The sequence below is a fragment of the Lynx rufus genome, unplaced genomic scaffold (genome assembly GCF_022079265.1).
Source record: "Lynx rufus isolate CCGP_SWC_20201006 ecotype Redwood Valley unplaced genomic scaffold, mLynRuf1.p SCAF_7, whole genome shotgun sequence".
Lineage (NCBI taxonomy): Eukaryota > Metazoa > Chordata > Mammalia > Carnivora > Felidae > Lynx > Lynx rufus.
Window position 1 is genome coordinate 40,826,057 of NW_025814889.1, and position 14,776 is coordinate 40,840,832.

The following is a 14,776-nucleotide window of genomic DNA, read 5'->3' on the forward strand; positions in this document are numbered from 1 at the left end:
CTGGATGGCAAAACCAATAACATCTTGTGAATTTATCTCTCACATAGAAGTAAACTATGTGACAACAATAGCACAAAGTATAGGGCGGAGAGTACATCATACACAAAATGTATACTATCAGATCAAAGTAGACTATGGTAAGTCAAGGGTGCATATTGGAATCTCTAGAGTAACTGCTATTATCTCTAGCAAAATATTTTCTATCTTCACTTGTGATTTCTTCTTTGGTTCATGGATTATTTTAAAGTATTTTATTTAATTTCCAAATATGGGGGGGGGCATGTTTCTCAATACCTTTTTGTTACTAATTTCAAGCTAATTTAAATTGTGGTCTTAGAATATACCCTAAATGATATCAAAATCTTGACATGTATTGACCTTTTAATGGCCCAGAATTTGATCCAAATAACTGAAAATTCCATGTGCATTTGAGAAGTATGTGTGCTCTGCAGTTTGAAAATAGAGTAGTCTATTGTTTTCAATTAGGTCGAGTTGGTGGATACAGTTTTCCAAATCTTCTATATCGTTACTGATTTTTTCCTACTTATCCTATAAATTGCTGAAAAAACATTAAAATTACAAAATAAGTTTGTAGACAAGCCTATTTCTCCCTCTAGTTCTGTCCATTTTTGCTTCATGTATTGGAAACTCTGCTACCAGATACATACACATCTAGGATTCTTATGTCTTCATGATGAATCTACTCTTTTATAATTATGAAAGAATCTTCTATATTTTTGGTAACATTCCTCATTTTATAGCCTATTTTGGTATTAATATATCCATCTTAGCTTTCTTATTCTTAGCATTGGCTGGCATATCTTTTTTCATCCTTTTCTTTTCAATCTCTTCATCTCTTTAAATAGGAAGCACATCTTGGGGCACCTGGCTGGCCCAGTCGGTGGAGCATATGACTCTTGATCTGGGGGTCATGAGTTCAACCCCTATGTTGGATATAGAGCTTACTTTAAAAAATAATAATAAATAAATAAAACTGAAAGCGCATCTCTTATAAACAGTATACTGATTGAGTCTTGCTTTTTTATCCAAGCCTGACAATCTCCATTTGTTATCAGGATTCTGTTTTGCCCATTTACAATAATTTCAGTAACGAAATTATTGATATGGCTGGGTTTAAATCTACCATTATACTATTCATTTTATTTTTTGTCTTCTCTGTTATTTGTTCCATGTTTTTTTTTCCATAGTATTTTGGTTTAATCAAGTTATTTATTTAGAATTTCATTTTCTCTCCCCTATTGGCCTTTTAGTTGCACTTCCTCGACTACTAGTTTAGTGGTTACACAGGCTTGTCCATTTACCAAACCTCATCAAACTATATACTTTATATCTGTGCATTTTATTTTAGGTAAACTATCCCCCCCCTGGAAAAAATAAGACTTTCTATGGCTTCCCATTGCATTTAGAACAAAACCCAATCTTCTTAGCATGTTCTACAAGGCCCCACATGGCTCCTTCCTAATTTTCTGACCTTATCTTCTACCACCATCCCCTTGCTTTTAACAATCTACCCCTGTGCATCTCCTAGGACCGTGAACATCCCAACCTCCTCACCTGAGAGTCTTTGTGTATGCTATTCCCTCTCCCTGGAATGTTCTTCCCCAAATTTTGTATGACTAGCTCTTTCTCATCCTTTAGTAATCATTTCAAATATCAATCCTCAGAGAGTATACAACATACAACATATGCACACACTCTCCATAACACTTAACACAATCTGAAAATTTCATTTGTTCTCCCTGAGAAGCATGTGAATTCCAAACTCAGTTTATGCTGTGTGTCATTGTATCCCAGCACCTGGCCCTTAGTAGGCCTCCTACACTCACTGAGACGAGTTCAGCTGGGAACTCCTTGGCAGTGGCTTTAAGTGACAGTCCTTCATTATATCTGCATTGGAAAAAGCAGCAGCTTCCAGACAGCAGGATTTCACAGTCTTTGCAAAAATGCCCCCAGATTTAGCAGTCAACATAGGGCAACCACTTTTTATCTTGCAAAGTAAGAGTATTCTCAACAATGTTAATAAAACAAAAATCAAAAAGCTACCATCAGCTGCTTCATCACTGCATCAAAATTAAAGCTCTTTTAATGCTACCCACCACTCAAAAAAAAAAAAAAAACAAAGAACATAATCTCACAATATTTTTAAAGAATAACTTGATTTATATGAGAAACCAACCACAATGTCATTCTTTTTCAGTCTTTTTCTCATTTTGCCTCATTTAGTGATAACCACTTAGAGATTCATTCATTTGGGCCCCGAGGTTTTCCTCATATGAATCTCTAGCCAGTCAGTTTGGAGCCTCAGACAGAAAACACGGGCTTCTCTGCAATGTCCCCTTGTGCACTGCACATGGGCTCAATGCCCCTATCAGCAGGCAAGTTTAGGAGTCGCTAAGCCTGCTCAGAATGAATTTAAGCAATTTACTACTCATAAACCAAGCTTCTGAACTCAGTGTGTCATCAGGGAGCAGGCCGTGCAGAAAGCCAGTGAGTACAGAGCTCAGCACAGCATCAGAGCTACTGGGCCCACGCCACACAGTCTTCCACACTGGGAAAGACACTGCTGGAGTCTGAGGCCATCAGTTTGTCGTTTACTGTAAGCTTTAAACTGCGTTTTCAGAAGCATACAATACCTTAAAGGTGTAGGACCAAGGTAAAGGAACAGGAAGAAAGAGAATAAACAGTATGAGTGAGTGTGGGTGGTTATAGTCAGAAGGGGGAGATTAAACAGGGCTTAAATTAGGCAGGATTTCGTGGGAGCATAGATTTGGGTGTTTTTCTTTTCAGTGAGTGTTAGAGAAGAGACTAGGAAACACGCTCTGCTCAGCAGGCCCAAGGAGAGGAAAATGGACAAAATCCTTACAGGAGAAATGAGTAGGCAGGGGACAAAGGGAGGAGGGGACTGCTAAGTGAAGGGACGGGGCGGTGGAGACAAAACCCACACACCAGAGAGGCAGAGGGCACAACTGAGCTAAGAACAGGAAAAAAAAAAGAGGGTGTTATGGTAGGACAAAGAACAGGAAGAAAAGGAGGAGAGGGTGGAAGGTACTAGGAGAGGGGCAATGATTTTGGAGTTGGGAACAAGGGAGGGAGGTGCACGGGGAGCCTGACAGGACCCACTTACAGGAGTAAACAAGGAAACAGACCTTCTGCATGTCCCCTGTCCTATAAGGCATAATACAGCTGCACCAGGTAACAGGGCTTGTCCAAGCCCTGCAAGTCTTCCTGGCCACGCCAGGCAGTACTGTGTGTTCCATAGGCAAGCACATGCCATGCATGCACACATGCACACGCGCGCGCGCACACACACACACACACACACACACACACACACACACAGAAGGGCAGTGCTGAATGGGCTCTCCCCAGAACATCCAATCAGAAGCAACTGCTTTCTCTGCCTGCCAGCCAAGTTCCCACCAGCCAGAGTCTACTTGTGTAGGTCTGAGCAGCCACAAGTCCTGCCCCTGCCCACTCATGCCCCTAACATTGCCCTGCCTGTGTCCCATAGCACTTTCCATAAATTGCATTGGCTGCTCAAAGCCTTCTAGTCTTACCTCTTCTAACTCTTACTTCTATCTGCCAGTCTGGTCCCCATTCTCCTCCCTGGAAGGTCCTCTATTCTACATTCAACTCACTGCTCAAGGTCAGCTCATGGTTGTGCCCCTCCAGCTGCCTTCTCAGTGTTCCACGTCAGGGTGACCTCTCTTCCTCATGCTTCCGTCAGTTTAATTAACCTGTTAAGTTTCATGTCTACTATCCACTAGCACAAACCACCCTCTGCAGGTCTCCTTAAGGTATGAGCACCACCTTCCCGGGGAGGAAATGGACTCACATCTCCAGTGACACTAACACTTGAGTCTGATGTAGGCAGTTCAAGCACACCTACCTAAACTTTATTGACCACAGCTCCCCACCCTCAGGAGACCTCTCTGACCTTCATGGCAGAGGCATGTGGCAAGATCAGTTAAGGATGCTGAGCTAGAAAGGGGACAACTGAGGCAGTTTTCAGCAAAGGTTGAGAGACACGTAGAAGGAGGACTAATCTAGAAGTTCTCAACAGGGAGGAAGTGGGTACACTGCCATGGGGGATATTAGGATTTGGGAGGAAAGGAGGAAGAGTACCAAAAGGGGCCATGGATTTAAGAATACTGAAACATATGTATCTAGACTGGATTGATTCCACTGCTGGATTTCTATGGATGTAGAGACTTTACTGTACCACCTTCTGGCCACTAGAGGGCGCTGTTAGGGAGTTCGTAGCTCCCCCTCTAGGAAGCGCTGCTTCAAGACCGCACTGGTGTGGACCTCTTGCTGCGCTGATTTGTAGGTCAGTGGACATCCAAGGTGGAAGAGATGCCACAAACTCCGTGCGGCATTATTTAATTCCCTATTCAAGCCCAGATGTGTTCCAGGGGAGCTGTTACACATACATACATACACACAACACCCAAAACCTTAGAGAAGCAACTAGGATTTAACAACAGCAACAAAAAGCAAAAATATGTGTCTCATTAGCTTCATCCTCATTGAGGCTGGAATGTTCTCTGAATCATTCTATCAGATATAGCTGTATCTCAGGGCGCCTGGGTGGCTCAGTTAAGCATCTGACTTCAGCTCAGGCGGTGATCTCGCGGTTCACAAGTTCGAGCCCCGCATCAGGCACTGTGCTGACAGCTCAGAGCCTGGAGCCTGCTTCAGATTCTATGTGTCCCTCTCTCTGCTCGTGCCCCTCCCCTGCTCATGCTCTGCCCCTCTGCCCCTCCCCCGCTCGTGCTCTATCTCTCTCAAAAATAAATAAAAGGGGCGCCTGGGTGGCGCAGTCGGTTAAGCTTCCGACTTCAGCCAGGTCACGATCTCGCGGTCCGTGAGTTCGAGCCCCGCGTCAGGCTCTGGGCTGATGGCTCAGAGCCTGGAGCCTGTTTCCGATTCTGTGTCTCCCTCTCTCTCTGCCCCTCCCCCGTTCATGCTCTGTCTCTCTCTGTCCCAAAAATAAATAAACGTTGAAAAAAAAAATTAAAAAAAAAATAATAAATAAAAAATAAATAAAAATATTTTTTAAAAAAATAGCTGTGTCTCCTATAGACTCATTCGCTCCACATAGATTTTACTAAGCTCCTACTGAGAGTATAACTCTGTGCCAAGGGCCATGAAGAACGGTTCTACAGATGGAGAACACTCTGTATACGGGACCTGCTCCAGCATCCTTCATCTCTACCCTCCTGATGTTTCCTCCTGCTCTGGCCGGCCACACTCCTCCTCACAGGAAGGACTCCTTCTTCCCCAGCCTCACCCCAGAGCCTGCCTGCTCCCTTGCACAGTTGAGGGGGGATGCCTTCCACTTGCACTGCCTGAAAGTGCTATTACTCTATTCTGTGCCTCTGGCTCACAAGAAGCTCATCTGACTCACTGTGTTTTTGAACAAAGCAGGAGCCCCCAGCACAGACGGCAGTTTGAGGAAGAAGCATTAGGTCTAGATCCGTGAGGTGGGGCTGGGTCACAGTGAAGACAAGGAAATGCCGGTTTTCATCTGGCTAACTAGAAATGATGATTCCACTTCTCAGAATCCACCCTCGGAGGGATTCAGAGTGAGCATAGTCATTGTGACCTGGCAGAAACAGGGTGAAATATTTTCAGCCAATTCAGTGCCCAATAATGAAGGTACAGGATGACGTACATCCGTTTTAAGGGATACTGTATAGAATTTTTCATTTAGTGTCTGATAATTGTTAAATAATTTTTAATGTTTTCAAAGAATGGCAATGATGGCTTCTTAAAATGTTGTGTAAAAAAATAATAAAGAACTGTAAATATGGCGTCATAAGTCTTGCAAATATTGTGTTTGTTTAAATTTCCAAAACTAGACTCTTCATTATAGCTGTCAAATATTGTCCATAGTCAGAAAATAACAAAAGCTTTATATACAGACTCCAGTAAGGTCCCATTGCTTGGGTCCCACAAGTACCCAGGCCATCACCCGGGTGCCTAACAGCCCTCTTACCAGGGGGCAGGCCTCACAGGTGGTCTTCCTGCACTCCAGCTTGAATCCAGACACGGGCCCCACCTGGATGGTGCAGTGGCAGGTCGTGCACACGTCAATCATCAGACTTTTCCCAGGCTGAAACCAGAGGCACCAGGATCAGGCTCCCCAGCACACCAACCCCCTGCCCCTGACCCTCCCATTCACCTCAGCCATCTGCCTTAGGAGAGGGGGCCCGGCTGCCCACACAAGATGAGCCATCACCCTGATGCTCCTCCTGGGTCCAGGGACCCGCTCCATTCCTGCCTTCCACCTCAAGTATGGTGACGGTAAGTCAGAGTTTTTATGCCAGAAAGTGAGCCTGAGCAGTGAGAGAGGGAGACGGATTGAAATGTGTGTGATGCCATCAGAGTGCTTCTCTGCACACAGAAGAGATGCTCAGGAGCCCGAGTGGGGGCCGGAAGGTGAGGACCTACAGAGTCAGCAAGATGGCGGGAGCCTGGCAGCCAGATGCCCTGGAAGCCCTGGAAGCAATGGAAAGTGGGGGATAGGGCTCCCTGCTTCCTTTTATTTCCACTCCAAATGACTGAGCTGCCCATCCTTCCCACGGCACCCACACAACTCGCCCTGGAGAAGAAGGCTCACCCCAATGATGGTGCCATTGAGCATGCAGGCCTCCAGTGGCTCTGGGGGAGAGAGAAAGGTGCAGGGTTGATCCCCTCAGGGTCTTCTCCTCCCCATCTGCGCCCCTCTCCTCCATCTGCAGTCCCTCTCGCCACCCCACCCCAGGCGCTGTGGGTCCCACAGTGGCCTCACTCCTCTCAGGCCTGCAGAGGAAGGGCAGGCTGCCTGTGTCCTACCATGCTGCCCACAGTAAGAAGATCCTCCCCCTCCTCAGCCTCAAGGGACAACCTTTTAAATGGTTCACACTTTAAGTGTGAGTGGGAGGGCACCTGGGCTTCTGAAAGAATGAAACTCTACTCTGGACACTTTAAGTCCCAAGCTCAAACCACACAAAGAATTCAGAGCAGGTGGTGGAGAGAGATGCTATTTTTTTTGTTGGTGGAGTTGGGGGTGGGAAGGTGGAACACCTTTCCCCAGCAGAGGCAATACAGTGGATGCTTGAGAAGCCTGGGGTTTGGGAGCTCTACCACTACTAACACACACGGGCAAATAACTGGAGGTGGAATGATATAAAGCTACCACTGGGCACAGTGATGACCTTTAGGAAACTATAATATTTCTCTCATCGTATTTGCTTTCCCACAAAAGCATTACGAACAGATACGAGGAGTTTGATCCTGCCCATTTCCCCGAGTTGCTGAAAAGACAAAGAATTCAGGAGTTCTTAGTGGAAAGAGAGGCTTGGAGGTGGGGCCCCTGGACGCACGCCTTACCGCAGTGACAGGTGGGGCAACACTCTGACGCCTTACAACTCAGCTGGAAGCCCACAGGGCAGGTAGGGATGTCCAGCTGGGGGCAGGAGACATTTCTCTGTTGCACAAAGACCTCTTCCTTCACTCGGACACACTCATTGATGAGGCAGGGGTTGTCAGGGGAGGCCCAGTGAGAGCCAACCTGTGGTTAGAACATTAGACTTGAGCAAGGTTGGGCTGAGGGCCCAGTGGGGTGTGCTGTTCTCTCAGGGAGCGGATCTGGGCTCTGGGGGTGAGCCCCAGCTTAATATGTAAATCCCACCCACAGGGTAAGGCCCACAGAGGGAGTGAATGGGGCTCATCCCAAGTCTTTCAATAAGTCTAGGTCAAAGTCATCCTAAGATCCTAGCTCAGAGCCATGTGTTCTACAGACACAGTCTTCAGCACTGAGTGAACCCCTTAGGGAAGCCTGGGGACACTCTCCTCCACCCTCAGCCCTGGATGTGAGCTGAGCTCAGAGGCTCTAGGGCACTCTGACCAAGAAGCAGCAGCATGGGTTGACTCAGAGGGGATGTAGAAGGGAAATTCCACTCATTTCCTAGCCAGGAGCTACTTCCCACTTACTCCTACAGGGAGAAAGCAAGAGACTAGGGATGCTAGCATCTGGCCCCTACAGCCCAGCAATCTGTCCCTGGGGCTTCCAGGCCTGTGGATGAGTGGCCCAACTCATGGCAGAACAGTACTTATAGCCTGTGGAGCTTTGGAGCAGTGGTGGGCCCACAACACATGCAGGATGGTGAGGCCATCCCATACCAACCACTTGGGGGAAGCCGACCTCAGATCCACAGGTAAACAGGAGGACACGAATCCCCGAGGAGTTCACAGAACTCTTAGGGAAGGAACTGGGCCTCTCCCCAAATCCACCAAATGGGAAGTCTAAGGCAATCTCAACTATTCCTAAGGGGAAAGTAATCCCAGCCAACATCTGGATAATACCACAGCTAGATGCAACTCCCTATGGGAAAACCAAAAGGCGGAGAATTCAGCACCGGACCACAGAATGGACAACCAAGCTGGTAAGGCACTACCAGCCTGGGCCCCAGACCTACATTCCTCCAGTGAGACTGGGAGTCCCCCCGCAGTGAACCAGTCACCACTTCACAGGCAGTTGGCAAACACCTTCCACAGCACTCGTCTTCATGGAGGACATAAGTGAAGCCCTGGAAAAATACAAAGAACAGCGAGTAAGGACAGCCCAGCAGCAAAAACACAGGTGCTCTTATCTCCTCTGTATGTGCACTGAGCCCTGGGATTTACAGACCAGTTGGAGTGAACATATTCATCTCTGTCATCCACAGCCTCAGGATCATGCCAAGAAGTGGGTAAGAGGCACCAACCACTGAGTTACTAAGCTAGGTCTTATACCAGCTGAAGATACATAACCATGCCCTCTGAAAGCTTCCAATTTCAAACCAAGATGCAGTCCACAGGAGTATTAAAGATAGTCCAAAATCCACTCAGCAGCAGCCACCTGGCCTGATCTTTATCATGGCCAACTCCAGGGCCCCTCATTTACTGGAGGGAATGGTCAGGATGCCTGGGATCTAGTCTCCGCTGTAACAGAGATAATTACCTATACAAGACGAGCACATTGATCCCAAGAGCTCTCACCAACATACAGAGTTGGGTTTCCCCTGGCCATTGCTTGATATTACCTAGCGGCTTATGGGGCCCAGTAAGATAAGAAAGTGCACAGATTGACCTTTCCCAGAAAGGAGAGACCAGTGTCTCTCCAGGGAGACCAGTGTCCTGCAGTCTGCCAGCACATCTTAATGGCCAAAGCGTTAGGAACTTGGGCTGAAATCTTCTGAAACTCCAAAGCCATATACAAAGAACAGGCAAATCACTGATACGTGTGTTTGTCCCGGGAGCCAAGGAAAGAGAACCCAGGACCACGCTTCATTTTGGAGCTCTGTCCTTGAAAGACAAGGAATGACGGCAGCTGTCCAGGGTGGGTGTGGATGCCCAGCCTGCTCTGCTCCACAGGCACACTCATGATGAGCAGGGCCAAGTCAGAAGATGCACACAACGCCGGTGCCTCTCTCTGGGGGAACTCGGGCACTCCAGAGACTTGGCTCAACTTTATACCATCTGCACAGGACCTACTTACATCCCCACCTGCGTCATAGCAGTGCCCACGGAGCTGTCCCCAGTCCTATATCAGCTGGGATTCTAGACGTTCATGGGGCATCTATGACGTACTAGATACTCTGGAGGAGCCAACAAATTAGGGCAATACAATCTAGACACCGTCCACTACAAGCAGAATACACAAAGTGCTGTGAAAGAAACAAAGCCTCAAGGGAGCACAGAAGACAGTCATTAATCCCTTTAGGGACTCGAGTCACTCTTGTGTGCCTCCCTCAGAGTGCTGAGTCATGTGGATTTGCATAATCTTCCTGTTTGCTGCTGCCCTCCTCACCTGCAAACGTGGTCATCAGTATGTTGGCTGACTCCCAGACCAGAGGCCTTGTTCTCAAAACCCCACCCATTTCTTGCACCATGCCACCAAATTTCCTGGCTGCCATCTTTCTAAGATTCCCACCACACCTCCAACATCCCCATTTCTTGCTGAGCAACTGGGGTTCAGCCTATATATGTCATCTCTCCTTTTCCCATACTCCTCCGAATCCTATGGCTTATATCTGCTCAAAAGGTACATCTCACACCCTTCTTCTTACTCTTCTCCAGCCTGTTTGCACTGGTTCCCCAACTAAGAATGAAACTAATTTGGGGCACCTGGGTGGCTTTGGCTCCGGTCATGATCTCATAGTTGGTGGGTTTGGGCCCCATGTTGGGCTCTGTGCCGACAGCCTGGAGCCTGCTTTGAATTCTGTGTCTCCTCTCTCTCTCTCTCTCTCTCTCTCTGCCCCTCCCCCACTCATGCTCGTCTCTCTCACTCAAAAATAAACATTTTTTTAAAGTATAAAAAAAGAATGGAACTAATTTTTTGAGGAACCTCCATACTGTTTTCCAAATGGCTGCACCAGTTAGCATTCCCACCATCAGTGCAAAAGTTCCCCTTTCTCTGCATCCTCGCCAACATCTGTTGTTTCCTGAGTTGTTAATGTTAGCCATTCTGACAGGTGTCAGGCGGTATCTCTTTGTGGTTTTGATTTGTATCTCCCTGATGATGAGTGATGTCGAGTATCTTTTCATGTGTATCTGGATGTCTTCTTTGGAAAAATGTCTATTCATGTCTTCTGCCCATTTCTTCACTGGTTATTTGTTTTCTGGGTAATGGGCACTAAGAAGGGCACTTTTGGGGACAAGCACTGGGTATCATATGTAAGAGATGAATCACTGGGTTCTACTCCCGACACCAAGACTACACTGTATGTTAACTGACTTGAATTTAAATTAAAAAAAAAAAAAAGAATGGAATTAAGTGCATCTACTATCCACCCAATCTGAAGACAGATATGTCCCTGAAAATAAATTCCCAATTTATTTAGCATCCCAATCCTTTCTTTTTAAGTTTTTATTTATTTATTTTGAGAGAGAGAGAAAGAGAGAGAGCGCGCGCGCTCGCGAGCGCACGAGCCTGACATTGGGCTCAAACTCACAAACCCTGAGATTATGACCAGAGCCAAAATCAAGAGCTGGATGTTTAACTGACTGAGCCACCCAGGCAGGCACCCCTAACAGCCTAACCCTTGAAGCACAATTGCCATAGCTAAAATGGGAGGTGGGAGGCCTGGAGCTCTGGTGCTTTTGTCTCTTTGCTGGATCGAACTGGCTCTTGCATTGCTGGTGTTGCCAAGATACTAGCCTAACAAGTGCCGCGGGCCAGGAGTCAGGACACCCTACTGGCTTCAAAGGGCTGTAAACTACCCGCAACTTCATTCCTTGTACTAGCCCCCTGCTTCCTATCTGGCAAGTGGGAAGAACAACCCTACCTCTTCTTCCTTCTGGAGGAGAATCATGAAGACAAATAAAATATAATGCATTGTATTTAGTCCCTCAGAACACAGCTCCTAAAGCCACAATTTAGTCTGATTCTGGAGGTGCTCCCAGTTTCATTGTCCCATAATGTGTCTACACAGATTGCTGATTTTTCAGACCACATTTATAATTTGCAGTACAGAAAACATGATCACTGCTGTCCCAATTCAGTTTTTAATTCTTCTTGCAGTAGCCGGCCCCTAAGGCTGCTGTGTGTTGTGGGGCACTCTATTCTTGCCAGTTAAGACTGGTCAGACCCTAGAAAAAAGGGAGCAATGGTTGTGCAGGGAGAATTGTGGGTAAAATTCTGGTTTAGGGCCATTATCATCATCATCATCATCATCATTCCTTTAATGTTATCTGGAGACGATGATGACAAAAAAGCAGACAAGTGCATATATCCTGTGCTTGTCTTCACGACAGCAATGAGGCTAATGCTCTTGATGCTGGTTTGGAAGTGGGTGGTTTGATGATGGAAGGGAGGACCCAAGTGCGAATCCCAAAGTGGGAGAGTCTCCTCAGTCTGTCTGCCTCTACCTGCCTTGCTGGTACTGAGGAGGAGCGGAGTTGCGAGGCACCCTTGGGAGAGGATGATGCGGTGGTATCCAGGTGTGTCTACTGGGAACGCTAAGTTTTGGAAACCCATCAGTCTCCATCTCCTCCCACAGGCCATGAAAGGGGATGGAAACAACTTGCAAGAGAGTGCTGCTGGGGCGCCTGGGTGGCTCAGTCGGTTGAGCGTCCGACTTTGGCTCAGGTCATGATCTTCAGGCCCTGCGTCGGGCTCTATGCAGATGATCTCAGAGCCTGGAGCCTGCTTCGGATTCTGTGTCTCCCTCTCTCTCTCTGCCCTCCCTTGCTCGTGCTCTGTCTCTCTTGCTCTTGAAAATAAAATAAAATTTTTTTTAAAGTAAAGTAAGAGAGTGCTGCTTAGAGGTCATTTTAATAAAACCAGCACCCAATATGTTTTGTGTATCAGCAGGGGTTTTTGACTGCAAAGAACAGAAGCCACTCAAGCTAGCTAAAATGAAAGCAGGTTTATGGGAAAGGCAGGGAATCTCTCAGAAATGAAATGCAGGAGATGCAAGGGGCACAGTGGTCATACAGTGTTTCTCTCCATTTGTCCCATGAGCCCCCATCTCTGCTTCTCTCTGCCCATCGGTTCCAGCTCCTCATTGCCCACAGGCTGCCTCTGGGAGGAAGTTTTGCTTTCTCATAAATTTTGATTGCACGTGTCTTTATTGAGTCTGGCTGCAGCTCAACACGGCTCTGCAGGTCCGGGGTTCATCCCTGTCTAATCTGACTTATTCAGTCTTTGTTTTCCATAGATTAACTTCTCAGGAAGAAAACTGATGGGCTCAGCTCAGCCTATGAATTGGGTCCTCTGTCCAATTAGTAAAGGGGCTTTCTTGCTCCTTTCTGGGATCCCCCCGCCCCTACCTCTCACCCTGATTGCTCCTGGCAATGCCCAGCCCCTCTGCGCCCCTTACCGACCGGCAGTTGTCCTCACAGGGCTTCTGGGAGCACTGGGCCACGCGCAGACCCATCACAGCATCTTCCATGTCGGTGCAGGTGCACACGTCACAGCCCTCCTCCCAGAACTGGCCCACAGGGTAGATGGTGCCTCGGTGGACACACACCTGCAGACACAAGGCTTCTGTGAGCAAGCTCGTTCCATTCGTTCAAACAAGAGGTTAGTAAGCACCTGCTATGTGTTGGAAGGTGCCGTAGGTGCTGAAAACAGCAATATATAAAGCCAACATGGTCTCTGCCCACCTGGAGGGATGTTTATCAAGTATGTTTCCTCTTCCCTTCCCTGCCCACCAGCCTTAGAGAGCCATGGCTGGCATACCCTGGGAGGGGCCCCTGGTGGGTCCTTCTTGGACCACAGGCTCAGAAATAACTAACTGGCTGCCTTAATCCAGTTTTATCACTGCCTTAACTGCATTTAATTCCTTCCTATGTCGCGCAGAAAACTGTTCCCTAATCCTCAGACCCAGTAAAGTCGCTGGACTTAGCACCCATCCACACATAGCCCTCTGTTCCCATCAGGAGTGGACTGGAGGTGAGTGGAGGCTATGAATGGGTATTCCCTTGAGGCCCGCACATAACAAGGAGGCACAGAGAATGGGAATACATTTGAGAGACGAGGGATCCTGCTCAGAAGAACTATAGGCTACAGAAGGGATGTGGGAAATGAAATTACAAAGGTAGATTGAGATCAGAATATGTAAAACCTGGGATGTACATGCTACACAGTACTCAGACTTTACTCTGTAGGAATGAGGCGCTAAGGAATCATGACACTTAATGACAGTTTTGACATTAATCCCAAGTCTTCCCTTTGAAGCCATGAACAGGTCTCCACCCTCATTCATATCATAGCCGTACAAGTATTTATAAGCCCTTGTCCTTTAGCTACTCTGTCTTCCAGCTTCTGTATAATGAACTTGCGGAATGGAACCCCTGATTCTTCTATCAATAAGCCTACTGGAAAATGTTACCACCCAAAAATTCACTTCCAGGAATCTATCTCAAAAGATGCAATGCCCAAAAAACAAAATGACAGGTGCTCAAAGCTATTTGTTACAGCATTATTAGTAAATATGTTACTCTGCCATGGTATTTCATATAACAAAATAGCAAACCAAAAAGGAAGTAAATGCAGGGGCGCCTGGGTGGCTTGGTCAGTTAAGCGTCTGACTTCGGCTCAGGTCATGATCTCAAGGTCCATGAGTTCGAGCCCCGCATCGGGCTCTGTGCCGACAGCTCAGAGCCTGGAGCCTGTTTCAGATTCTGTGTCTGCCTCTCTCTCTGTCTCAAAAATAAATAAATGTTAAAAAAAAAAAAGTAAATGCAACCCCTAAAAATGGAAAACACGCTGAAATATCTGATTAACTAGATATTTCCACTAGAGCAGTGGGAAAATCACACAAGGGAAATAATTATTTCAAATAACTTTAAAACCCAGTATTCTGACCATATATCCCTGATGGGCTATATTCCTATGATAAAGAACGTGTTAGCAGTAATATTGGCATTGTTATTTTTGAGATTATTATAGGCATATTGTAACAGAAAGCAAATAAGTAATTATGTTAATCATGCTAGGAAACCGCAACTTAGAAGTGGTACAAGTATAAATCGAAGAAGTTAAGTAAAACCTTAGAATAGAATTGGAATCCAAAATATCATAATGAATGCATGAGTTTCATCCTCTTTAAAAATACATTTCCACGCTCTATTCACCAAAAAGTCTGGAGGCAATGACACCCTGCAAGCAGGAAGCATCCAGGGAAAGATAATCGAGGCCTCTCTCTGGCATTCATTCTGGGACTCGCCCTTAGTAATCCAGCCACTGCAACTATGCCCAGGTCTCCCTGTGACAATTCTG

The 14,776-nt window shown here is 46.7% G+C and overlaps 1 protein-coding gene across 1 annotated transcript in view; it reads right to left on the reverse strand.

The window, feature by feature from the left end:
- Positions 1–14,776, reverse strand: part of VWF (von Willebrand factor) — a 137,639-nt gene that overhangs the window by 5,470 nt on the left and 117,393 nt on the right. Inside the window, exons 43-47 of the mRNA XM_047066718.1 lie at positions 12,873–13,022; positions 8,487–8,597; positions 7,399–7,579; positions 6,647–6,687; positions 6,023–6,139 (exon numbers count right to left, since the gene is read on the reverse strand). Of these exons, the coding sequence (XP_046922674.1) occupies positions 6,023–6,139; positions 6,647–6,687; positions 7,399–7,579; positions 8,487–8,597; positions 12,873–13,022 (600 nt within the window). The remainder of the gene's footprint in view (positions 1–6,022; positions 6,140–6,646; positions 6,688–7,398; positions 7,580–8,486; positions 8,598–12,872; positions 13,023–14,776) is intronic.